Source organism: Varanus komodoensis, unplaced genomic scaffold (genome assembly GCF_004798865.1).
Source record: "Varanus komodoensis strain SLA01 unplaced genomic scaffold, ASM479886v1 scaffold11, whole genome shotgun sequence".
Lineage (NCBI taxonomy): Eukaryota > Metazoa > Chordata > Lepidosauria > Squamata > Varanidae > Varanus > Varanus komodoensis.
The window spans coordinates 2,006,477-2,032,518 of NW_025335317.1; the positions used below are offsets into that span (position 1 = coordinate 2,006,477).

Below are 26,042 nucleotides of genomic sequence, written 5' to 3' on the forward strand. Positions count from 1 at the left end.
CTCTGGGGGCTCTCTGGCCCTGCTGGCCTTGAAGGGCCACCCAGCGCGCACAGTGTCTCTGAGCACGGGCAGAAGGCCTCTCTCGGCTCACGGAGGGCGCCCTTTGCGCGGCCCCCCCAGGACAGCCCTCCACCCATCTGCGTAACGTGGCAGCAAAGCGCCGCTCGTCCTTCAGGGCACGGGACGCCGCCGAGCCGGGCGCGCACAAGCCCGGCTGCCGCGGAGCTCTCGCCCGGGGCGCCCGTTAGCCGCCCAGCCGGCAGCGCCACGTGGAAGGCACGTCTGGACGCGCGCAGCACCCCGGCGCTGCTGCGCCCCAGCGCCGGGCCGCGGAGGACGAGGGCTGCCGCCCGGAGCGGCGCGCCTGTGCTGCTGCGCCCCGAGGTCGCGGGCGGGCGGGCGGGCAGCGCGGCTCGCCCGCCGGCCGGCCGCTCCTCGCTCTCTGCCCCATCGCGCCCGCTTCCCCCGGCCGCCCTCCTCCCGCCCGGGCCCGCTGTCCTTCGGTCAAGGGGCGGGGGGCGCCGCCGCTTCCGATCCGCTTTCTGCAGCCAGCGCGGCCCGCCCCCGCGCCGCGGGATGGGGCGCGCAGGCCGCGCTTGCCGGGCCGCCTGGCGAGGGGCCGTGTCCGGCGGCGCCGGGCCCGGAATAGCCGCGCGAGTGTGCGAGGACGCCTGCCTCCGTGACCGGCGGGGAGCAGCGAGGCGCGGGAGGGGAGTGGGGGCGAGGGGCGGGGAGAGGCGCGGCGAGGCGGGGGTGGGCAGCGGCGCTGGAGCGAGCAGGCGAATCCGGGCGGCGGCGACAAAGCGGGCGGGCGGGCGCGGCGTCGCCTCCGGTCCGTGCGCCGCGGGCGATGCGTCTCCTGCTCCTGGCGGCGCTCCTGGCTGGCACCTCCTCGCCAGGTAAGGGGAGGATGCGCGCGGCGGCGGCGTGGGCGGGCGGTGGGTGGGCGCCGAGCCGCCCTCCCGAGGCCTCCCGCAAGCGCCCCCGGCCCCAGCGCCCTGCCTCGGAGCCTGCGGCCGGCGCTGCCGTTGCACAGCCCCGCGGGCGCCCGGACAGGCGCCGCTGCTGCCCGGGAGCGAGCGGACCGGCCCCGGCCCAGCGGGGAGGAAGGGGGACGCGTGCAGCCCCTCACCCTCCGGAAGGTCCCGCGGGATGCTGGCCTCCCCTCCCCGGCGCCTCCGAGTAGGTGGGCCCCGGCACATTCACGGGCAGGCGGCTGGGGCCGGGGGCGCCCGCCCGGCGTTAACCCCTCGCCTGCCAGGTCGCGCTGCGCAAGCCGTTCCCAGAGCACCGGCGCAGCTTTCCGCACCGCAGCCTGGAAAGGGCTCGCCTTCCATGGCGGAGATCGCTCCCGCAGGCCAGTTGTGTGTCTTCAGATGCGCTAGAAATGCGAGGGGAAAGACAAGCGAAGGAGGAATTCCGGGGCTGGGCAGACCCAGAGCGGCGCTGTGCCCTCCTGGAGGGAGGTTGATCTCCGCGGACAGGCCGCTTCCTGGGCCTGAGGGCTTTTCTGAGGCTTTCGGAGAGCAGCCCCCACTGCACTGTGCGGTGAAACATTCCTGTCTGCTGGGGCTTTTCCCGCAGGAAGCAAGGTGTAAAGGGTGGAGACGCTCGCTGGGAAGCTGTGGTTGGCCGTGGGTCCCTAGCCGAGCATGCCCAGTGCGTGTGAGGGGCGCGGCCTGCATCCAGGCCCGAGCTAGGTACTCGCGCAACGAGGAACACAGAACGGAATCGAGCTGCCAAGGGGGATGGCTGTCTCCCCCTCCTGAAACCCTCCCCAAGTTGTCTTTCCTGAGTAAGAGTTAAATGAACGCAACTCTTGTTATGCCTATCCCTGTTCCCCAAGGCGGACAACAGATCGGGTGGTTATCATTTGTAGTAAACTTATTTTTTACTTCTATGTCCCGAGAGTATAATTTTGAAGGGGCAGATTGCATAATTTGGTCATCTAGTTTTAGCGGTTCCTCTTTTCACACCAGCTGCCAAAGCAGACAAGACAAAGGCGATTCCTTAACAGCGTTTCTTTCCTCCATCTTTCCCCTCGTGAAAAGAAGTGGAGGGTTGACTGAACCAAAAGCAGGCTTCATCCTCCCTCCTCCTCCCTCTTCATGTTCCGAGTCACTTTCCCTATCTACTTTTTCCTCTGCAGGATCAGAAAGCAGCTGGTGGGACAATTCTGGCAAGGATACTAGTTGGGAGCTCCCGGGGTCAGGATTCCTACCCCTGCCGCTGCTCCTTCGTGGTTGCTTTGAGTGAAAAGGTGGGGAGTTAAGAGAACTCCCCGCACCTTGCCTGGTTTGGCCCTAAGATCCCTAGACGTTTGCCACTATGCACAGGGGATACAGACTTCCTCCCTTCTTTTGTTACACCCTTTTGAGCATGGTTCGACTTTGCTCTTGTCGAAAATGGGTCGTCATGATCACAGCCACTTAAGTGCATGAAAACAGAATCAGCTTTGCATAATGATGAGCCTAGCTGGTTTCCAAGGGTTTCCATATCAGCCTACTGAAGTTAATGTTTAGATTTCAGTCCTAGCCACAGCCTTCCAAGAATCTTCTCCGCATTCTCAAGAGTGGTAACAATTGTGCAAATTGTATCCTCTTTCCAGCTGTAAACAAATATGAAACTGTTTTAAGTTCTAGTCCCTGAGCAACTTCAGAAAACCGATTTATCTTTTCAGAGCTACATCAGAAAGCAAGGATCTTCTTACTTCTTGATCAGTATTTTTGTTTCAGTCTCTGACAGTGAAACAGTTATGTTAAATATGATGCAGATTCTTGCAGCCCATCCTCCAGAAATGGCAAAGAGTCGATGAAGCAGTTGAAATGAAAACATGCACAATCTGTAGTAATCAAAGGTCCACTTGACACAGTCGGGGTTCTTCATTCCACATCCAGAACTTGGGGACTGGTTGCATTTTGACTGTTATCATTATGTATGTATGTATTCATGTATTCTTTGTGAGCCGCCCCGAGGCTCTGTTGCGATGGGGGCGGCATAGAAATGTTTTAAATAAATAAAATAAATAAATGAATTTAGTGTGCGCCTCCCCCTTCTCTGCTGTGAGAGCCCATCTGGATGCCTTTGTCTGTCCTTCCCTTTGCAGATGCCTGTGAAGCTCTGAATGTGACTGTCTCCCCAGGACCCAAGATGCAATATGTGGTCGGAGACAACGCCACCCTCTTTTGCCATGTTTCTCAAAAAAGACGAATAGAGAATTTGCTGGCTGTCCGATGGGTGTTTGCCGTTCTGCCTACCCAGGAATATCTGATGATCAAAATGACAAAATACGGGGCAGTCCAGTACTATGGAAATTACACGCATCAGTTCTACAAGCAAAGGCTTCGTCTCACGGAGGAGAGACCGAGAACAATGTACACGTTTTTGATCCTGAATCTCCAACAGGCCGACCAAGGGCATTACATCTGCAAAGTGCAGGAGATTGGCAAGTACCGGGACAAGTGGACCGCGTGGTCCAACGGGAGCGCGTCCACGGAAATCCAAGGTGAGGCAGTCTGAGGTCCTCGTGTGTGATCGGTGTTGGTCTGTGTTTAATAGATTGATTCAGAATGAGCTCCAAAAGAATCCGAAATGTCCAGAATGTGCCTAAAATTGACACATTTCATCTTTTTACTCTACTTTGTTTGATAGCTTTTCATGGATTGTGTTAGGGAAAACCTGTTGTTGTGCTTCATTCATGGTTCTCTTGCCTTGCTTTGATGAAATTCTGAGTAGTGGTTCAGAGGTTATTACGGTTTCCCTTCCCTGTTAAAGTCCATAAGAACAATGGAGCAGTTAATCAACATTACTGTTGAAGTTATGCGTGTCCAGTTTAATTCTGATGTTAGCCAATGCTCCAACATTTTCAAAGGCTTTTGCATATCCTTTAGATATGGGAAGCCATATCTAGATATTGCTGTCCAGATTGGGGCCCTGGCTGTGTGGGTGGCTCAGGGGAACTTAACCCTTTGCCCACCTGCTGTGGTTCCAGTCCGAATCTGGTCCCACATGACCATTTACATTGCAAAAAAAAGCACCCAACTGTAATGTATCTTGCAGGCATAGGGCAAAGAGTCAAAGCCCTACTCCTCCACTCTAGGGTTCTGATTCCCCCCCCCCCTCAATATTTTGGCATATAGAAGAAGAAAACCTAGTTCAGTGATGGCAAACCTTTTAGAAACCAAGTGCCCAAACTGCAACCCAAAATCCACTTATTTACCACAAAGTGCCAACACTACAATAAGACCTGAATACTGAGGTTTTAGTTTAGAAAGAACAACTCACAGCCAGTCCAAGCAAATATCCATCCATCCATCCATCTTATCTATCTATTTATCCATCCATCCATCCATCCTTGGCAGCGCACTGACTGGCCGTGCGAAAGCTCGGACAAGTTGCAGCTAAAGTGTTGTGGCTCGTGACATCATCGCCTGGTGCTGCTACTCCATTCCAAGCATGTGCAGGACCCTTATGTGCGCTGTTATCCGATGCTCGGCTGCTGAGGTGATGCTGCAGCGACTTGGCTTGCGTGCTGACGGAGAGGGACCTGCATGGCCACTGGGGCATGCGTGCCACGGGTTCGCCACCACTGACCTAGTTCGATCTTTGAAGCAACATGTAGCTTCATTCTGAGAGAATTTCAGGGGAGAGAATAGGGATTCACATTATTTTTCTGAATGCCTAAATGTGGCCCAAGGGCGCCAGTCCCTGGTGTTTTTCACTTGAGAGGTAAAGGAAGAAGGGGGATCAGGTCCTAATTGCTGGCTCTTCAGAGGTGAAAAGATGGTGTGAGGGTCCCAGTGTTTGCTCTGTCGCAGAGCATTTCATGGCAGTTCAACACAATGATGCTAAGCATCTCTTCCCCATTAATGTGAAGTTCAGTCTAATTTTAACTGCTGGCCTCCGTCTCATGTTAACTCAAGTGCAAGGTGGGACGTATTCCAGGGGGAAGCTAAGCCCCTCTCCTTTTCAATGCCAAGGTGCTTCAGTGTCTGAAGAGTCTGCCAATATTCTACCGATTCTCTTCTGTATCTCTTTTTACAGTGATTTCATCCCCAGTTTCAGGTGACTCCACTGCTGAGAAAAACCACAAGACCTGGAAGTTTTTTGAAGGTTAAGTATAATGTTCATCCTTCTTCTACATAGAGGCATAGATGGATGTAGCTTTAAGCCATTTCTCTCAATGTGTGAATTCTCAGGACAAGGGTTTAATTTTAACATATATTTTAATTCATAGTTGAGAAGTTTTGCCTCAAGAATCAAACTCCCAGTTTCATTCCTGCTGTCTCTTGGTGGAGGGTAGAATTTCCAACTCTAACAGAAGGATTTCCTTAAGAACTTTCCAAACCTGAATTGCATTTCTACATGTTGCTTTATCTCTAAGTGCTGGTTAGGATGCAGTCCTAATTCTACACCTTCAGTTCAGCTTTAAACATTAAGCCACAAAGGGATTGGTGAGTCTCCTCAGGCAGCCGTTCGTCCTCTGGGGCCATTTCTGTCTCACCTGTAAGCCCGCTCTGTTATTCATCCCTTCTTGCTGCTAGGCTTCAAAAGTGATTCCTTTACATCTTTGATCTGGTTGGCTTGACTTCGACTTTTTAAATTCCTTTTTAATGTGCCTTTGAGCTGGCATCTTGAAGATTCCAGCAGAGCCAGGTGCTTAAAAAAGTGAGAAACTTTTTTGTGCCATGAAACAGAAAACTCACACAACAGGCATTAGATCCAGAAACAGAAAGTATGAAAGGAGCCGTTGCTCCATTTGGTTGCCACCCCACTCTGGCTGGCTTTCACCTGATGTGTGAGAACCTCCACACAACTCTGATCTTCCTTCTTCTCCTTGGGAAGTGACGTCTCCCCACGTTGGCTGTGAGGCACAAGAGCGGCAGTATTCCTGCGCAGCTCTCGACGCTTGACGCTGCAGCGCGAATCTCCGAACCTGCCAGTGTGTCGCGCCGTGCCGTGCAGTGCCACCTCCCAGTGCTGCGCTGGGGTCTCTGGGTCCCAGCCACGTGTCTCTTCCTGGTGTCACCCCAAGGAGAAGAAGCTGCTTTGCCAAGGGAGCAGCGCTCAGCGTGTGCTGTTTGGATACCCAGCCAAGAGGCAGCCTTGAGCAAGGAGAAGGGATGCCCAGAGCTACCTCCTGGCTCATGCCAGTGCTGGAAGGCGCCCAGCTAGGGGGCTTTCTCAACTCCAGGTGAAATGTCCCCCCAGGACTGCACTGGCAGGCAAGGAGTCTGAGTTGCATCACCACCGCAAGGTTTGTGGGTACGTAGGTGCCTGTACCACAATGGCCCTCTTGCCAGAAATTTCTTGCTGGGATTACTCCTGAAACCTGTGCTAATGAGTGTGTTGAGTCCCATGCCTTGGACACTGTTGTGGGATATACTGCTGAACTTCAAGGGCCTGTTTCTGCCTCTTTTCATTATCAGAGCTTACTTTGGGGTTGATATTGTAGATCAAACTCCATATTCCCTGTGTTGATTTGTGATCTCAAAATCTTGATCCTATTTCTTTCAAATATCATTAGACAGCAGTGGATTTGATCTAAGAGGCCTTAGCTGCCACTAATTACAGCTAATTTCTCAAAATTAGATGCTTCTCTTAATGGGGCATTCTTGCCAAGTTCGTTTTAGTGTGCTCAGGTAAAGCCAGGGAGATTCACCTGCACAAGCAGGAGTCATTCACACTGCTCAGCATCCAAATCCCATTCCATGTGTATTTGGATATAAGATCATGGCATCTGGTGCTAACCCTCCCTGGCAAACAGAGGGGGAAGAAGTGGAGGTAATGACAGATTTTATTTCCTTGGGCTCCAAGATCACCGCAGACAGAGAGTGCAGCCAAGAAATTAAAAGACACTTGCTCCTTGGGAGGAAAGCTTTGGCAAATCTAGACAGCATACTAAAAAGCAGAGACATCACCCTGCCAACAAAAGCTCATAAAGTCAAAGCTATGGTTTTCCCAGTTGCAATGTATGGCTGTGAGAGTTGGAAGGCTGAACACCGAAGAATTGAGGCCTTTGAATTGTGGTGCTGGAGGAGACTCCTGCGAGTCCCTTGGACCACAAGGCAATCCAACCAGTCAGTCCTAGAGGAGATCAACCCTGACTGTTCTTTAGAAGGACAGATACTGAAGGCGAAGCTCAAATACTTTGGCTACCTAATGAGAAGGAAGGACTTCCTGGAGAAGAGCCTAATGCTGGGAGCAATAGATGGCAAAAGAAGGAGAATGGCAGAGGATGAGGTGGCTGGATGGAGTCACTGGGATGGTCGATGTGGGCTTGGGTGGGCATGACCTTGCGACCAAACAAACATATACATGTTTATCCAAATCTTCATGCATATTTAGGAACCTGTTTACTGCATATAAAACAAAGAATAGAATAGTAATGACTTTTGTCAGGATAGGAAAATAGCATAGAGGAAGGTATTTATTTAGGGAAAAAAACAGTTAGTGAGAGTAAAACGAGTCTTGAGTCATCAGTTGCTGGGAAACCGGGGAAGAGGTCCAGTCCAGTGAGGCTTTTCTTATGCTCTTAAGTGCCTATATGTTGCCCAGTGTGAAAATGTTTTTCCTTCATCAGCTGCAATGAAAATCACAGCTTATTATGATTATTATGTCTATATTGTTCAATAGCCAAAGCAATACAATCTTGTTATGACTTAGTGTTACTCCAAACCTCTAAAATAAATAAAATACTACAGTGGTACTTCGGCTCACAAATGCCTTGGTTCATGAACAAATCGGGTCACAAACAAAAATTTCATTAAAATTTTGACTTGGGTCACGAACACCACTTTGGGTGGCAACCAAGATTGCAGCCATCTCCACCCACCCCCAAGTGGGGAGAGGGCCATGATCACAGTCACGTTCGTGCAGGGAAGACGTGTGTGATCATGGGCGTGCTCCTGCAAGAAAGATGGGCGCAATCTCGGCCATCCCCCCCCCAAACCAGCATGATCGTGGCCATCTCCCCACCCCCAGCACGCCTCGTTTGTGCCCGTCTCTCTGTCCCCCAGCGCACCATCTGTGGCCGTCTCTTCCTCCCCCAGTGCCCATGATCATGCCCATCTCTCTCCCTCACCCCCTAGCGTGCCAGGATGATGGGCGCATACCAGGATGACGGGCACCTGCTGGGATGACGGGCGTGTGCAGGGACGACGGGCGCGATCTCGGTCATGCTGGGGGGGGGGGGCAGGGAGATGGCCACGCTTGTGCTTGAGGTGTGGGTGGAGATGGTCGCGATCTTTGTTGTCGTCACTTTGCTTCACATTTTTCTGATTTAAAAAATGGTTACAGAACGGATTAACCTTATTTACATTGCACCTTATGGGGAAATTTAACTTGGCTCACGACCAATTTGGGTCACGACCAGAGTCCTGGAACGGATTACGCTCCTGAGCCGAGGTCCCACTGTAGGCAGTTATGCAAATTCTGCAGCTGCTGTGAGATCAATTGCTAAAATGTTTACATTGATCTTATGAGCAGTAAGTCAACATATATTTTAAAGTTCTGTTTGAATGCATAATGCTGGCGACATTAAAATACTGTTTGCATTGTCCGAGGTGATACAGTTGTAGCTCAGTGTAAATAGCAACAGTTGCCTTTGAACTTCATGTACACAGTCTGGTCCAGCCAGATTTAACTGTGCAACACACATGCAACACAGATTATTTATTATTTTTATTATGGATTGGATTCTTTTGTTACTGCAAACAAGTAAGGCTGTCTTAACTTTCCTTTTAAGCATTTTATAAAATGTGGATAAATTAGTGGAGGTGTCCTTATGTATTTATTTTTTTATTATGAGAACTGCATCAGGAATATTTAAACTCTCTCTCTATCATGCTTTTATTCCTGTCTTCACTATAGCTAACAAAATAGAAGCAGCCAAAATATCAATAAGGCCTCAAAACTGAGAGGAAATTAAGGGGAAAAAATAACTAACACGCAGGCCCAAACTGTGCCAAAATAGTTTCAGGAGATGGCAACATTCCACCAAAGAAAAAATATGCAAAGCCTTCAAGATTCAAAATACATACAGAATATAATTTCATCCCTAGAACAAAATATTAGTGTGCCAAACACTGTCTAGCCAATCTTTTTCTCAGACGTCTGCCTTCACTCTCTGTTATGGTCTGCACCCTCTGTGGAGCAGGCCCCTGGGCTGGCCAAGCAGGGCAGTGCGTGAGGCTTTTATCCACAGGCTCCTTTTCCTGTGGCCACGTGCCCTTGGCATCCCCGAGGCAGCAGCTCAAGGCAAACGGCTGATCCTCGCTTCCCGCTTGCCTTCCAGACCTGTATGTCTACGCCGTCCTTGTGTGCTCTCTGGGCATCGTCAGCGTTTTGCTTTTCACCCTCGTTATCTTCTGCCAGAGTTGGATCAACAGGAAACATTCCCATGGTGAGTGATGCAGAAACACGGAGACAAGAGGGTGCCGCTTTTAAATGCCAATGGTGAGAAAGGATGATGGGGTAGCAGCAGCGACAGTTGCGAATTATGTAACTGCCCTTGATTTAATGAGCGACAATCACAAGTGGAGGATGCTTGCTGCTGGGCGAGTTGGTGGGAGAAAGGAGGGTGACCAGACAGTCGCAATGTCTTGGTGAATGCTCAGTGTGGGCATGCTGCATGGAGGGTGGTGGGGAACGTGTTCCTATTTCTGCTGGAAAGATTCCTAGCTAGACCCCCTTTGGTGGAAGGCCCCCCTCCCACCTCTCAGTGTATCTGGGAGGGGCTCCAACCCACTTCTTCAGTGCCAGTGAAACCAACCTGGTGGCCTTGGAACTGAATGGAGACCTGGATCTCTCCTTCCAAGATCAAAGTGTCTGAGGTCGGCTCCACAGTGGGGTCTGGCCTGGAGGATGCTTGGCTCAGGTACTGGAGTGGAGGGAGAGTGGCATGCCCAGGGCTACTTCCTGCCCTTGGCCCTTTCTGCCTCCACCCTGTCTGTGGCCGGCTTCTTGGCCCAGTGGGCTCTGACCAGGCATCCTGGGGCGCACAGGGATGGGCAGGATGACTGCAGGAGCCCCAGGTGGGTGGTGGGCGTGGACCCCATGGTAGAGAAGTGATCAGGTGCTACCCGTTGAGCTGCATCGGTGGCCTTGAGGGAGCCACTCCAAAGCTCACTCTGCAGCCTACCCTCTCAGCCCAGTTCCTGTTTAGGGAAGGCCTGGCCGTGCTGGCTGGCCGGCCACCCCTAGGTGCCCCTCTCCCAAACAGAAGAGGAAAAGGGAATGCCCATCAGCCAGGGGCAGGCAGCTCCCACCCTTCATGCACTTCCAAAATGGTGCCTTTAGTGCCCTTGGGAAAGAAGGGATTGAAGAAGAAAGGAAAAACTCATTCACAGAGGGATGAGTTTTGGTTTGGGGTATTTTTGTTTGTTTTGTTTTTTGGACCAAGGGATTGGATTGGGAAAAACAGGGATTAACACAGTGGAGAAAGCAAGACTCAGTGAAGAATGAGTCAGAAAAGCGATAGCGAACAAAGAGGAAAGTCCCAGGGTTCCCACAATGGTGGTCAGAAGAGAGCTGAACAAGAAGGGGAGCTCCACTCAGATATACCGGGGGCTCCCACAGAAACGGGTCTGGCAGCTGCAGGCCCCGCGTAGGTGCAAACCCCTTTTGTGTGAATGCGCAGGTGATCCCTCGAGGAACGACCGTCCCGGGCAAGCAGCCTGCCTTTCCCAAGGGGCCACTGCGGATCAAGATGCCTGGCTGCGTTGCCCAGCCATGGTATTGCATGCATAGGCATCTGGAGCTTGCTCTTGGTTTACCTCTCATGTTTTAAATTTCCATGCAATTTACTGCAGCTGGTCGTCATTTGGTTCCAAACGACATGTGCTGTTGCACATTAGTTAGGCCGACTCAAAGAGTGTAAAAATGAATGTGCAGACCATGAAGGTTTCTGGGCCTTTCCATCAGGCAAGAAGTTGCAAAAGCAGCTTGGCCAATGGGTGGGATGAAGGGGAGAATGGATACTGTAGTCCAGATATATCCACGTGCAGTCAGCCTGTCCCTCCTATCCAGCCAACCCGCTTTTGTAACAGAGAACTAGAAGTTCCAAACATTTGCACATTGTTTGTTATCCTTGAATTAGCTGTATTAAGATACATTACAACATATGGATTTTGCCATTCTTATGGCCAAAGCCAGCGCAGTTGGCTTTTTCTGAGCTACTTTAGAACTTTTGGGGCAGGGAGTGTTCTTCAAGACTTCTCTAAAAATGCTCAGTACTGGTACCCTAAAAAGGTGTATCCCCCCGCAAAAATGCAGGAGGGGGACAGACTGTCTTGTGGCTTTACAGAAAAGGCCCTGCTTCTTGGGGCCACACAGGTGGTCACTGCCTGACCAAGAACGTCTTCAGATAGGATTTCAGGTGGCTCGTTTTCTCGGTAGCATCCTTTGGACATTTGCAAACGCTGCTACTAACTTGCAGTCCTTGAATTTTGAAGAATTCTTAAGATGGCAATCGCTCACCCAGAAATGTGTGTGAGGAAAGGATCGTATCTGCACTACTGCATTCATTGGTGTTGTCCTTTTTTCTCTTTTCCTTGTTTCTCCCCTGCTTTCCACAGTGAAACACTGCTTGGCGAAGTGTTCCCAGAACAGGTAGGAAAAGGGGCTTCACTTACGGGCTTTCACTTTGTATTTTATATAACTTCAAATGGGGAACTATTTTAAGGAAAATGGTTTTTCTTGAAAAACAACAAATAACTTTTGAGAAACTAACTGAAACTGCATCTGAGAGTGGCCAAACACTTGCTGGTTCCCGGAAAGGCCGCCAGGAGCCGGGGGCTGCCACTGGGCGCAGCTGAAGCTGGCGTCAGGGGCGGTGTCTTGCTCTCTCCCTCAGACACCCTCATTCAGACCTGCTTGCTTCCTTCCTTGCTTGCTTGTTTAAAACTCATATGTGCCTCCACTACATGCCGTGGCATCTTGGGTGGCTTACAAACGTACCAAGGGCACCTTCTCTGACTGGGGAGGTGGCACAGGTGCGGTACTGCAGGTTCCATCCGGGCCCAGTGCTCTTCAGCATTTTTTGTTAATGATTTGAAGGAGAGAGTGCAGGGAAGGCATATCAGATTTGCAGATGACACAAAATTCCAGTTAATACCTGGAAGACAGAAAGAAAATTCAGGGTGATCTTGATAGGTTGGAGTGCTGGGTTGAAAACAGAGTGAGATTCAACAGGGGCAAACGCCAAGTTCTGCACCTGGGAAAAGGGAACCAAATGCATCTCTTCCAGATGGGGAACACCTGGCTCAACGATGCTGCAAGTGAGAAGGATCTGGGAGTTGTTGTGGCTCACAAGCTGAAGCTGAGTCAACAGTGCAATGGGGCTGCAAAAAAGGAGTCGTGTTAGTTGAAAGCATCACTTCCAAATCTTGCATAGTGCCAGTTACTCTCTTCTCAGCACGGGCTGGGCTTCATCTTGAGCACTGCATCCAGTGCTGGGCACCACGATTTAAGACAGATGCAGACAAGGTGGCAGACCTTTAGAGGAGAACCAGAAAGTTGATTGGGGGACTGGCAACTAAGCCCTGAAGAAAGACGGAAAGAACAGGGGAGAATGCAGAGCACCCTTTCAAGTACTTGCAAAGCCCAGATCTCTGGGGCACAAAATAGAGGGCTCAGGTCACAGGAAGCCAGATTCTGGCTGGGGAGCTGGAAAGGCTGGATTGTTGGAGCACTGCAACAGTGGAACCAGTCCCCAAGGGCAGTTATGGGCCTTCAAGATGCAGCTGGGCAGCCATCTGGGAGGGAAGCTGCAGCCTGGAGTCCTGTCCTGAGCAGGGGGCTGGACCTGATTGCCTTCGTGGCCCATTCATGGTTGCACACACCAGCACAGTGGTGAAGATGATGATTCAAGAGCAGCTGCCCGAAGGCATTCCTGGCACCTGGAAGGGGTGTCTCCTGGTGGGTCTAGCTTGGCGTACTCCTCCCCATTTCTAAGGGGAAAGGTGTGCGGCAAGCAGATCCCTGGGGGAGCCACCGGAACTTCTGGGCACCTTGGGAGCTTGAGTGGCAGCTTCCCGTGACCCAGTTCCTTCCCTGCCCATCCTTCTGTGAGAATGTCAGAGGTGGGTGTGTGGGTGTGGGGGGGGGGGATCCCTTGCAGGGGCATTGGTGGCCTGAATGGGGTGGCCTGTTGACAGACGTTGCCCATCCTTGTGAGGAAAGAAATAGAAGTTGCAGCAAAATCACTGTGAAATATAAAAAGTTCAATTCAACTGGAACTTAAATATATTCAAAATAGGGACAGTGTCCTTCACAGTCATTGGTGATAGCTAACCGCTAGGCATTTGGGCGAATTAAATTAACACCATGCTCCCCACTCTTCAGTCCCAAATGAATGGAATCAGCCCCTTTTCTATTAATTGTTTACCTAGTTAACTTAAGCAGGGTTCCCATCTATTTCTATTCCTTCTGTTTTTGTTCTGGATCTGCATCTTGAATGCCTCCAAGCGGGGGACCCTTTGGCTCCATTGTTGTATTGCTCCAACAGGCATGGAATTCTGCAGAAGACTGTCCATGCCAGACCTTTTTGCCTGGTGCCACAAAAAAACCTTGATCTGGTCATGCCCCAACATGTCTACTTGCAGTTGTGTTCAAGATTTAATAGCCAGAAGACATCTGCATCTCTCTGCATTGGCTTAACCCCCAGTAATAAACACGGAATCATGAAAACGCTGATAAATGTCCCTGTAGCTTCCAATTGAAAATGCTCAGGGAAAATTAAAGCAAATTAAAGGTTCCAATATCAGGGTTCCATTTTACCAGCTGCTTTCAGTCTCTCTTTCAAACTGTGGTGTAGAATTTAAGATAAAGACCTTAATGTTCACCCCCTTTTGCATTCTACTTCCCTCTCTCTCTTCTGCCTTGCTCTTTGTCTGGATGGTGGCATTATCTGGGTAAGCTGCATTTCTTTTGAATTCTATTTCCTGTATTAGTGCAATCCTTGCTCCGTGCCTGAAAGTGGACTTGAGTGCCTTGTTTGGTAGGAAGGTGTGGTACCAATCAAATAAATTTTTAAAAACCACTTTCTGTCTTGGAATAGGCGCATGCTGAGGCCAGGAGTTGCGTCCCGGAGTTCATCTCCACGAGTTTAAACAATTAAAAATGCATCAGCCTCAATATCACTTTATCCAAAAACGATCCAGAAGGCACCATCCGCTCTTCCACTGCAAGGACAGCTGCAACTCTAAGTCCAGGAGATAAGTGGCCAGACTAGGGACCGTGGCAACCCCCTGCGTTCACATCACACGCGTGTGTCGAGGGTGGAGGGTGGCCTTCTGGTGGAGGAACGCCAGCTTTGCCTCGTATTGACGTCAGGGCTAGTTGGGCAGAAAAAACAGTAGAGAAGTTACTTCAGCTTCCTCTACCACGTACCCTGCAAACGTTCTGGACTACAACTTCTGGCTGCGTTGCCTGGGGGTGATGGGTACCGTAGTCCAAAAGTACCATGCCACCGCAATCAGAGCTCACCTTCACTCCATCTCCAGCTCTCCCGGAGGGCAGCGGCCAAGGGCGCTTGTGCAATTCGCGCCGAGGGGCCGTCCTGAGCTCACAAGGCCCTGCTTACTGCTCTGGCAAGCCTTGCTGAGCACACTTCAGGTTGCCTGGCCTCTGAAGGGCTGCAGCATTTTACAATCATCACTTCTAATTCTGGTCTGCTAACTTACTTCCATTTCCCTTAGCAATTTTTTAAGGTGTATGTTTTGCTGGAAGAAGCTAGTCCCCCACGTACATCATTTTTAGAATCTTCTAAGCATCTTTTTTAACTTGAGCCAGGTTCACATGTTATATGCTGGCAAATACAAGTTTGACACTTGTCAGGAATCACAGCTAAATCTCAGCAAATTATCCACTTGGACGACGTCTCTGGGGCAGCCGGCACAGAGCAGGAAAGCTTGTGGTCGATTGCTCTGTTTCAGGCTTCTCTTGGGTTCCTTGCACATTTGAATGTCCCCACCACCACCACACACACTGCATGTTATTAGAATACTAACATTACGGAAATGTTTAGCCTCTCCGTTTCTCTGATGTACTAAATATCACAGCCTGTTACCTGCTGTGAAGGCATATTCAGACAGATTTGCAGCTTAGGCACTTCCAAAAGGTTATTTGACTTGGTTCTGCTCATCGAATAATCTGGTCACTGTACAAACCGCTATGCCAATACAAGATGTCTTCGTATAATGAAAATGTGCAGCGATATTCAAGTTTCTGATCATGTCCCGAGAGAAGAGATGATCCAACCCCCCCACAACATTTTCACCACTGTTGCACCCCAGCCAAACTGGTTCACACAGGCCACCCTGCCCTCGTGGCTCTGAAAATATAAAACTGCTCCCCGAAACAAAAGATAGACCCAATCTTCAAGGCTTCTTATTACAATCTGCAAAAATAAATAACTTGCAGTGTGCATAGAGCAAATAGAATATTTCTAGACTCTCCAGCTTGACTCCTGCATGCATTCACAAAAGAGACAAAAAACATATAGGGTTGTTTTTTTAAGCTACAGCATAAAACCTCCCACTGGGGCATGGAAGAGGCTTATGCTGGTACTCCCACTGGTACCCAAAATTAGTTTTAGGCAGTGTTAACTCTTCAATGGACTGAATTGTTCCCCACCCTGCACACTGCAGGATGATGCTGTGGAAGAAGTAGGCACCTACACTTCACCAGAAAAGAGGACACTGACTCACGTAATATTTGCATATGTACATTTATATGTACATGTACAAATTAGAAATAACTATCACTTAAATAGAGGCATTGCAACTGGACAGCCCTCTGAGAGGAATGCTCTAACTGGAGTCCTGCAGTGAGCATTGTTGGTCCCTTCTAGCTCTACTAGTCTACTACTCTATGATATAACTCACCATAGAGAAGAAGACAGAAGACTGACCAGAGGGGTGGGTGGGTTGCCTGCCTGCCCAGACAAATGGCCAGGGGCTAGCTGTTGATGGATCACTCCTGAGACTCGCTTGTGGTTGTTTGACTTTGCCCTGGGCTTGACTGGATGCCTCTTCAAATGCCAGCTCTCCAAATCACGGAGCTGTAAAGTTACTCCCACTCAGCCTTGGACGCATGGAAGACGCTTCAGCAGGGCTGCAAATGTAGTAAAGTCAAGTTCAATCAGGGAAGATAGAAACAACCTAAGGGTCATGAAAATTATTTTAACTCACGTTCCAGAGTATGTTTTTGTGGCTGTCCAAACTTCTTTCTTCTTAGATGGAGAAATGGAGGACAAGCACAAAAGACCCTACAAACATAGGGAAGGAAAACAACACCATTTGGCACCTTCATGCATACAGTTCCCATAAAGGATGCTTAGTCTCCACAATAAATACCATGATACATGAATATGCGAGAATGCAAACAAAATGAAAGCTGAAGAACGCTCTCTTGGCAAATATGCTCATATCAGGACTTTGTGGACAAAAAGTACTTTTTGCATGGATAGGATTTTGTGTGTTGGCTTTTCCTCCATTGCTCTCTCTCTTCAGCCGAATCTGTCCTGTTTCCAGTTTAGGGGAGGCAGTTACCGGTGTGACGAACTCTCCAGTGCCACCCACAAAAGTCAAAAGGAAGAAGAAGGTTGAGCAACCTCCTGCTATTCCAGCCAAAGGTATGTGACAGGCAAAGAGCAACATGGTCCCAGAGAGCTGGCTGGGAGAGAGGCCCAGGAGATTGAGTTCCTGCATCTTCATGTTCCAGGTCGGAGGATGAGTGGGCACGTTAGGGTCAGCCTGTGGGGTGCGCTGGGGTGGGGGGAGGCTGGTGACTCCCATGTCAGTGGGCTTCTTATACATTGCAGCTTTTAGGGATGGGGTTCGGGGCCACGGATAACTTCAGTGAAGCTCCAGAAGGACCTTGCTGTGCCGCACCGCTCCTGACACGGCATCACCTGCCCCTCTCTCTCTTTCCACGTTCCTGTCTTTCAGTTTTGCTTGAAGCTTCCTGAACTGGTACGAGTATACATGTGATCTGCCAGATTTCAGGGAACATCCTAATCTATTGAAGTACACCTTGATTTTTTAAAAAAGCCCCAAAAAGTATTTTATCAGGATTTGCTTTTACAGCAAGGCTTAATTAATGTGCATATGTGTATTACCTTCCTATAATAAAATTTAAAAGCTGCAAATGACATATGGTAAAGCAGTCTGAACAACATTTTAAAATCAATTGTTGTTATTGCCACTCTATAAACAAATAAAATTTTTTATAAACATTTTATAAAAATTTATAAATAAATTCAGGTAATTTGAAGCCCCAATTCCAGGGGAGAATTTCATAATTTCGTACATATCTGTGTGCAGAACCAGTGAGAACCCTGCCCTTTATAGGACAGGTACAGACCTGATACAAAGTCCAAATGCAGTCTGGTTCCTGGAAATTTAGAAAGTGGTTTTCTAGAGCCAAGTTCTCAAGATAAGCTGAAAACTGGGATTTTCAGACCTAAAGAAAGTACAGTACTCAAAAGCCTTCAGAAAAGTCTGTGTTCTTCTATGAGTGATATGGGCCACCAGATACATTCTGCCCATTCTCGGGGAATGTATCTGTGACAATATCACAGCTACAAGGAGCAAAATCTCAAAAACCGCTGTAGGAGCGGTGGTGTCCCTTGAATATATATTTTACTTCTACAAGGATACCTCGCCCATGCATCCACAAATATCACTGCCCACCTGAGGAAGGGAAGAAGGCCTGGGGTTGAGGAACATCTCACCTGCAAGCATATGGATCCCTCAGGCTGGTTATGAAGCATCGCTCTGTGGCTGTGCAGCCTTTCCTCCATCCCACAGGTCCTGAAGGCCACCAAGAAAGGAGGGGTGGCCAGTCAGGAAGACTGGACCAGTTCCCCAGGAGGACCCAACTGGGACTCGAGCTCCAGAGTTCTGTACTCCTGTTTCGGAGAGAGGACCCAGGCATACCTGGGCATACAGTTTTGATGAACGATTCAGAAGTTTCAGGAGCGCCCCCGCCGCAGCATTGCTGAGCGTCTCCTTTCCTCCCATCACTTCCTGTAACTGCTGGCTTGGCCGTCACTTGAGCAGACAGCGTTCGGCAAAAACTATTACATAAACAGGCAAAACAGAACGAAGCACATTACCCATGTCGATTCTGAGCTCATGCATTCCTATTTAAATGGTTTCTTAATGAATAACCCATGAATGGGTGCCATTTATCCCACTTTTTCCTTCCATACCAAATGGATGCGCACTCCTAGATTGCTGCTCTGTATCTGCGAAGGAGCTCCGGCCAAGGGCAGTGCACGGAAGGCCTCGCTTCTTTCCTGTTGACCCCTAAGCCCAGTTCTAGAAAGATGCTGGTTTGGTCCGATGCTGGGAAAATGGTCTTGCAAAGGAAGGCGAACATGTAGGAAAGTGATGTAATTCGTTTTTGAGAACCTTATTAAAAAGTGCGGAACCTCCTTGAAGACCCCTTGTATGTAGCCAGAAAGGAGCACTTGCTATGACCTTGAGATGGAAGAGATCGCACACAAGTCTCTGTGCTACTGCGCTAGTCCTCGTGAAGGAGCAGCTGTAGAGCGCCACAGACTTGGCCCAGAGCATCTGGGCCGCACTCACCTCCGGAAGCGCATGCATGGAGTCCTCTTCAAGGAGCATTAGTTGTGCCAATGAGCCATTTGCCAGCTGACTGGTAAATCGAGCACATCTTCCTGTCCCAAAGAACAGGCAGCTTATTGCTTTTTAAGGAAGGCTCCACAAATAGCTAGGTCAGGCAGAAGGATGACAGGCACGGCACCGGCTCATGTAGCCCAGGGGTCGGCAACCTTTAACACTCAAAGAGCTGTTTGGACCCGTTTCCCACAGAAAAGAAAACACCGGGAGCCACAAAACCCTTTTGACATCTAAAATGAAGGTAACACTGCATATATCATTTTTTATCTTTATGCTATGTATAAAAAAGCGATAGTGTGTTGCACTTATGAAATCAATGAACTGCTACAGCGAAAGCAAATTTTATTTCTGCATGCAACAAAAACATTTCGAACTCTGAAAAAAAGACCCTGGGTTGAAAGTTACTTTCAACTAAAATACTCAGTGCCTATTTGAGTCCTCCTCATATTTATGAAATAAAAAACTGAACTTAAATTATCCACCTGCAGCAAACCAAAAATGCCGTCTGCTTCTGTGTGCCCTCATCCTTGTATCACATGTACTGGAGGGCGCAGTCAGCTGTCAACCTGAATAAAAAAAGGTCTAATGGATACTTTCATACAGTAAGTAGAGTTTCTGCAATACAACAAATATAAATAATAGAATGGTGAAGTATTGAACAAACATCCCTCTCCCAGTGTAATAATGTTACTGGAATTTTTATAAGAATCTTCTTAAAACAAGGAAGTAGATCTGTATCTTCATTATGATTTAGCTGCAGCTCTTGTTCAGTCACTAAAAATGGTTATTTTTAGTCTTACATTATAAATTAGTGGGACACCTTTCATATATTTTGAATAGGAGAAAAGCTTCCTGCAGAGTCAAAGTCAGTGCTAAAGGGCTGCATGCATTAAAGAGCAAACCCCATAAGTTTGTCAGCAGTAAAAGCAAATGAATCTGCCCACGTACCATTAAATGTTCGGTTTTCTTCAGAAACTTTTCTTCGATTTATCCATGGTTGGCCTACGGGGGAAAAAGCTCAGTAAATTGTGAAAGCTCAGTAAATCGGTGCCTGTCACAGATCAGTGGCCATGCCGGTGTGTGTGTTGCGCGATGGAGCCACAGCAGAGGGATTCAAGAGCCACATGCGGCTCTGGAGCCGTGGGTTGCTGACCCCTGGTGTAGCGGGTGTTCCTCGCCTCACTCAGAATGTGTCCATGGAAGCTTCTGCCCACAGATGGTCCCTGGATGGACCCGGAGCAGGCCTGTTGAGTTGCCATGTGATACTCCTGGGATTGGTCTGCTCATTGAAGCTGGTTGTGTAGAAGTTGCTTTGTGCTCTGTGTGAACATGGCAAGTTACTTCTGCTCAGGGCTGTGGTTGGAAAAATCCTGCTACCACAGCAGATGACATCAGTCACCAGCCGAGGCAGTACATTCTTGACCACAAACGGTTCAGAATATGGAAACCAACCAAACCTTCTTTTTCCATTATTTTGGCTGATTTGCCGTGAATGCTGATGCCTATCCTAGAAGCAACCCACTTTGTAGAAACTGGAAATATTTCTCCACTGTTTTGTTCTTACTTTTATAGCGCCAGTGTCCAACACTTTCTCCAAGCCGAAGCTTCTGAAGCCACAGAGGAAAGTTCTCCTGGTAAGTAGCACCATAAAAGCTTGCTCCTTCTAAACCTTCAATCCAACTAATGTGGATCTGGGTATACCAGTTCCTTCTCCTTGGTTTGACATCTCATGTTGGGTGAGATACTGCCTTCTTCCTGCCCAGAACCTTCTTGTTCTCTGCATCCTGCTCTCTGAGGCACTGATCCTAGGTGTGACGTGGCACCTTACCTTGCAGCTGGATGTACCTGAAGCCACACTCCCCACTGGCAAGAAGGGCCTCAGGTTCCCAGTCCCGGAACTTCCCAGTGTTCAGGTCCACTGCATGCCTGAGTCACGATTAATGACATCTCTCTACCTAACCAGTGTTGTGCAAGCAGGACTCTTCTATCATGAAAAGTCACTTCCAGGAATATAGTGCAAGGAGAACGTTGATCGCGGCACACTTTCAGTCCTTGTGCAAAAAGGCATCAAGTTTGCTGTGCGTGCAGATGGCGGAATAGCCCTGCTGACACCCCTGCGTTTCGCCTGCAGCTGCAAGAGGCCACCGGGGCTCCTTGTGAGGCCATCACCAGCTCTGTCCCCAGACCTCCGCTGCAGGCGATCCTCCCAGCTCCATCGGTTCAGTCCAGGAGAGAAGGTGACCGGACGGACCGGGAGGGAGGCCCCACCTGCTGCTCTCTCCAAGTTGCCTCTTCCCTGGCAGAGGCAATACTGGAGAACTGCTTCCTGGGTCAAGGGGAGCATGAGCGAGGGATCCATCAGTGAGGCCTCCAATGAAAGCTCAGTGGAAACACGCTAAAGGCCATCAGCTGCCCCCGGAAACTGGGAAAGGCTCTGGGGGCAGTTGAGGCGCAACTGAGGTCCCGGGAGGAGTGGAGCAGAGGGGCAGGGGCCCTGGCTGCGGGGAGACTGCCGCAGGCCCGTTGGACGGCCTCCCCGTGGAGGGTGGCAGAAGCAGCGGTTCCGCCCGTTGGCCCGTTGGTCCAGTGCTCATCCCGTGGCTGCGGCTCTTGCAGGGCACGGATGCTGACGGACACGATGCTTTCAGGTCACCACACCTGCCCCACATCTTTTTACTCTGCAGTAGGATGCAGGGTGTCTAAAGCCGCCCCAACAGATTTTGTGAAAAGCCCCCGCAGCATCTGGCCACACCCCGCAATGTTTTTCTTTTCATTTTAGATGAAGGTTTAGAGCACGGAGATGGTGTCCTTCTGGAAAGCATACCAGCGATGTGCTGAGAAAGTTTTCCTCTTTTTTGTTAGAAGCTGTTTTCAGTTATCACACTTGAAAAATACGCCCTTTCCTCTGATTTCTTTCTGGCAAAAGGACTTTGTACAGCTATATCTTCTATGTGCAGTTATTACACATAGCTGAGAACTGTATGTGCTCTACAATTTTGAACCTCCTGTGTGTTTCCTCATATTTTCAATCAAATTATTACATACTGGAAATATGCATAAGGGAAATTATTCTACACATTTTATGGTGCGCCGTTGCTTGTAGCAGTAATTGAAGTACCTTTTCCACTTATGAAAGTACTAATTTTATTTGCTTTTATTGCTTTTCTAGATGCAATTATTTATTTAGTGTGTTTTGGCTTTATTAAATTATGTTTACTATAGGAACATCATAAAAATGTATGAAAGTAACACATCAGCCAATGCTGCCCGGTGACCTGTATTGGAAGAATCGAGTGTTATTTTTCATATCCAAACTTAATAGAATAAAGTAGGAATAAAAAGATAATCTACCCAAGAAAACAATGCAATTTCCAGATAATATAATAATACACCTGGACAATGTGATTTCATAAATCTCAGCTCTAAAATTTACATGAGCTGGGTGTTCAAGGGCCATTGTAGGAGTCATAATGTTTGGGGATGGGATTGGAATGAGAAGTATAACTAAGGAGGGAAGGAAAGGAAATGTGTCCGGTTTGGTTTGGGGCAAATGGAAGATACCAGTAAGTGGGGGGAGCCAGGTGGGCCTGCTCTTCTGAGAGTGAACTTCAGAGTCCCAGTCATCACGTCATGAAGCCATTCCTTACACACAAGGCCTTTTCCGCATCGTGTCTTAGCCATACTGCTTCCGTGTTACTCCATGCAAACTAAGGTGCATGCAGAAAGACAAGGAGAAGGGTTCCAGGCTCACCTTCTTGGCACGTGGAGAAGGCTCCTCGCTCCAAAGGATCGTGCAGTGAAATGGATACCTGCCCACAGTCTGACCTGGAAGCTCGCAGGCACAGAACGGCCACCTCCGGATGGGAAATTGGCCGGGCTCAGGCTCACCGAGTTCGCTAAGCAGAGCTTCAGCCCTGTTCCCAAACAAGAAAGGACACATATGAGCGCATGTTCTTTTCTTTTTTGAAAGAGTGTGCCCGAAGAAATGAAAATATGAATGAAAAATGAAAATATGTATGTTTAAAGTTTTTCATTTTGTGAATGAGCATTCCAGATTCGCCTGGGAAGCACGCTCACATTCAGGAGTGTGAATAGGGTGAATTTTGGCCTTAAATGGATGGAAATGAAATTCTTGTACATGCCTGTTACCACCTCAGTGAGAACAGGTGCAAAAATTTGGAGGTCTGAACAAGGGTTTGTCCTTGGCTGTGGGAGATTCAGAAAATATGGTTGAGTTTGAAAAGAATTAAGAACATGCAACTCTCAGAAACCCCGGAGAACAGAGTTATTTATTTAAGAGGAAAAGAATTCTGGAGGTGAGAGAAATGGAAGCTTTCAACCATCCAAAATTTAAAGAATGGCTGTTGCTCAGAAGAGGAGTGCTCCATTTAACTCATGGACTGTAATAATTATTTACATGTGTTAAATGAGCCAGTATAAATAAAGGTTGCCTAGCTGACCTCTCACATTCCCAGATTTCAACACAGACATCCAGCTGTGACTCATTAAGGGATTACTTTGCATATGTGTGTCAGCCCTAAAAGCAGCACTAAAGGCAATACAGTGATACCTTGGCTCACGATCAAATTGGGTCACGAACAAACATTTCATGAAAATTTTGACTTGGGTCGCAAACTCCACTTTGGGTGGAGACCAGGATCGCAGGCATCCTCCCCCCCCCCCACCGCAACCAGCACGATCGCAGCCCTCTCCCCACCCCACGAGAGGGGAGACGGCCACGATGGCAGCTGTGTTCGTGCTGGGGTGGGGGAGATGGCCGCGATGGTGCCCGTCTTTCCTGCAGGAGCGCAGCCATGCCAAGATTTCTTCGAGAAGCAGCACCCCAACATAAATATAACGAACGGAGGGTTGAATCTGACGAACGATAACGTGGTCTCTCATTTCCGAGGGTTACGCAGCGCAGGAAAAAACAAGTGACTATAGACAGATTTTTCACCAAAATTGACCCTGCAGCTAAGAGAGGAGACCCCTGAAAGAGATCCCCCCAGTGTCCTTATGGAGGGGGACTCTCCCTCAAAACAATAACCTCCCCCCAACCCACCTAGGTTAGTGTTCTCCACTGCACTGTACAGTGTTGTGTCACTTCGTTGTTCTTTGTCACTTTGTTTCAAAATTTCTGATTAAAAAAAAATAGTTACAGAACGGATTACCCTTATTTACAACGAACCTTATGGGGAAATTTGACTTGGGTCACAACCAATTAGGGTCACAACCAGAGTCGTGGAATGGATTAAGTTCGTGAGCCGAGGTGTTTCAGGTTTCGGGAAATCATCCAGGGATATGTCTTGTAAGGAGAGAAGCTGTTTTGGGGGTCCATTTAGCAGATAATTTTGGTAGAATGGAAAATAGCAGAGAAAAAGTAAATGTAACTTACGTAGCGTCATTGGGTTTGGGACTCAGTAACCAGAAACAATGCAGGAAGTTCTAGATTTTTTCCCCCTGAAGATGTACTGAAAGATCAGAGTGATTAACAACGACCATTGAATGCCACGCAGTGCAATGGAAATATTTAATCCACTGAGCTTCAAAAACACAATGTTCTGTTTTATTGTTTTACTATGTTCCTATTTGGGTCTGTGATTCATTTCACTGTTGCCACATCATTTACTCATTGCCAAATCATCCAATAATTTTAACTGAATGGACACACTTTTCCGATTGTGTTTTGCAGCCGAAGATCGCTGATGAGAATTTAACCTATGCTGAACTGGAACTCATCAAACCTCACCAGGATGCTAAAGGCATTCCCACGATGACGGTCTATGCACAGATTCTCTTTGAGGAGAGTAAGATGTAGCGAAGGTCCAGAATGGATTCTGTTTCCTAGAGCATATTTAATTCTTCCTGTGCTGTTTATTTATAAAATGTCACACAAATGTCCTTTTGTATTATTCTAATCCTATGCTGTTTTTATACATTTTTAAAATTGTTCTTCAGTGGAATCTGCACAGACCCCAGCAAGAGAGGCTGTTCTACCTGCTCTCTGAAATCCTCTGTTTCAACCGCTTTTCTTTTAATGTTAAATGCAATGTTTTAAACATATTGTCAGAAAAGCATACCATGCTCAGAAACCACACTCTGGCTTCTTGTTGGACCGGAATGGTGGTTCAGACGTTTAGTTTTATATAGTCTGCATGTAGGAAGATTTCTCCAAGAACTTACACAGGACTTTCTTTTACCAGCTTTGTCACTTGGGGTGCCCTGGCCCAGTGCGATGTATTCAACACAGGGTTGAAAGGCAGCAGGGATTTACACGAAAAAGTGAGCTTATGATATCACAGGGAAGCAAAGAGAATGGACAGAGAGGGAGAGAGAAGAGGGAAGGGGAGGAGGGCAACAATCATTAACACAATGGACAGAGCAATCTGCCAGAGGCTATCACGGTTGCTAGAATATCACTCTGACCTTGGAAGCGGGGGTTGCTCAGGCCCCCCTCTCCTCCAGCCAGGGTGGAAGAACTTCACTGGTGGTTTCTCTGAGGTTGCAGAACAACCTCGGGAAAGACCGTCAGTGGGTTTTTGTGGGAGGGAAGGAGAATGGCACCACTGAGCTACCTGGGGCTCCTTTCCCCTCCAAAGCACCACTGTGAGACAGCTGAAACTGGTTGTTTGGCAGAACCTCTATGCGCTTCATGTTCCAGACAGGTTGCACAAAATCCTCTACGTTCAGAAAGCTGCAGAATGATCCCTCCTTCCTTCAAGCGATTTCTCACAGCTCCTAGATCTTCATTCTTAGCTGACCAGATCTGTAATGCCCTCAGCATTCATGGTCGCAGCTAGCGTGGTCTTCTTCTGAAAGGTGGCAGGTGCCCACCTTCATGCTAGAGGCTCTTCTCGGTCTGCATCATGCCATCACGTCGGAAGCTTCTCAGCAGCCTCGCTTGCATCCGTTTCCCTTTCTATTTGTCTCTGGGAATCTTCTTTTGTCCTGCAACATTAGCCAAGCCCACAGACATCCCTTGTGGGAGCCATTTTATAACTGGAAAATGCCACGTGCTCCTGATGCTCTGTGACTTGAGCACGTGGCTGCATAGAGCCTCCTCGCTTTTTCCTGTTTTTCAATTCTGCCCACACTTCCATCTCCCACGTTCTGATTTCACTAGGACAATCTGACTGGACAAGAGGAAGAACTGTCCTCTGGAGATGGAGGAAAAGTTCGGCCCCCTTCCCTCAAATGGAGGGAGTTTGGGAAGTCACTCCACACCTTGTCACTCCATGCATGTGCAGCTTTTGACATGAGGGAGGATTGCTGATTCTTGCAGAGTTGCAGTTCGTGTCAGGAGCAGATTGACAACTGGCCAAGTATCCCAGGCAGATCCCTGGGGAAACCTGCTCTCAGAGGTGCCCCCCACGTTTCCTTCCATGTTCA

General features: G+C 48.8%; 1 protein-coding gene across 1 annotated transcript; it reads left to right on the forward strand.

Moving 5' to 3' along the window:
* Positions 1-768: 768 nt before the first annotated feature.
* On the forward strand, positions 769-24,550 carry VSTM4 (V-set and transmembrane domain containing 4). The gene is made up of 8 exons (XM_044420358.1): positions 769-899; positions 3,107-3,505; positions 5,044-5,112; positions 9,296-9,403; positions 11,577-11,610; positions 16,536-16,636; positions 20,226-20,287; positions 24,346-24,550. Exons 1-8 carry the CDS (start codon positions 851-853, stop codon positions 24,469-24,471), a joined length of 948 nt encoding a protein of 315 aa, XP_044276293.1. The 5' UTR covers positions 769-850; the 3' UTR covers positions 24,472-24,550.
* Positions 24,551-26,042: the final 1,492 nt, after the last annotated feature.

Bases quoted from the DNA above. Each gene is read 5' to 3' on its own strand.
- VSTM4 (XM_044420358.1), top strand. From the start codon at position 851: ATGCGTCTCCTGCTCCTGGCGGCGCTCCTGGCTGGCACCTCCTCGCCA. The intron at 3,506-5,043 runs GTGAGGCAGTCT...CTCTTTTTACAG, and splicing joins CGCGTCCACGGAAATCCAAG to TGATTTCATCCCCAGTTTCA. The intron at 9,404-11,576 runs GTGAGTGATGCA...TGCTTTCCACAG, and splicing joins CAACAGGAAACATTCCCATG to TGAAACACTGCTTGGCGAAG.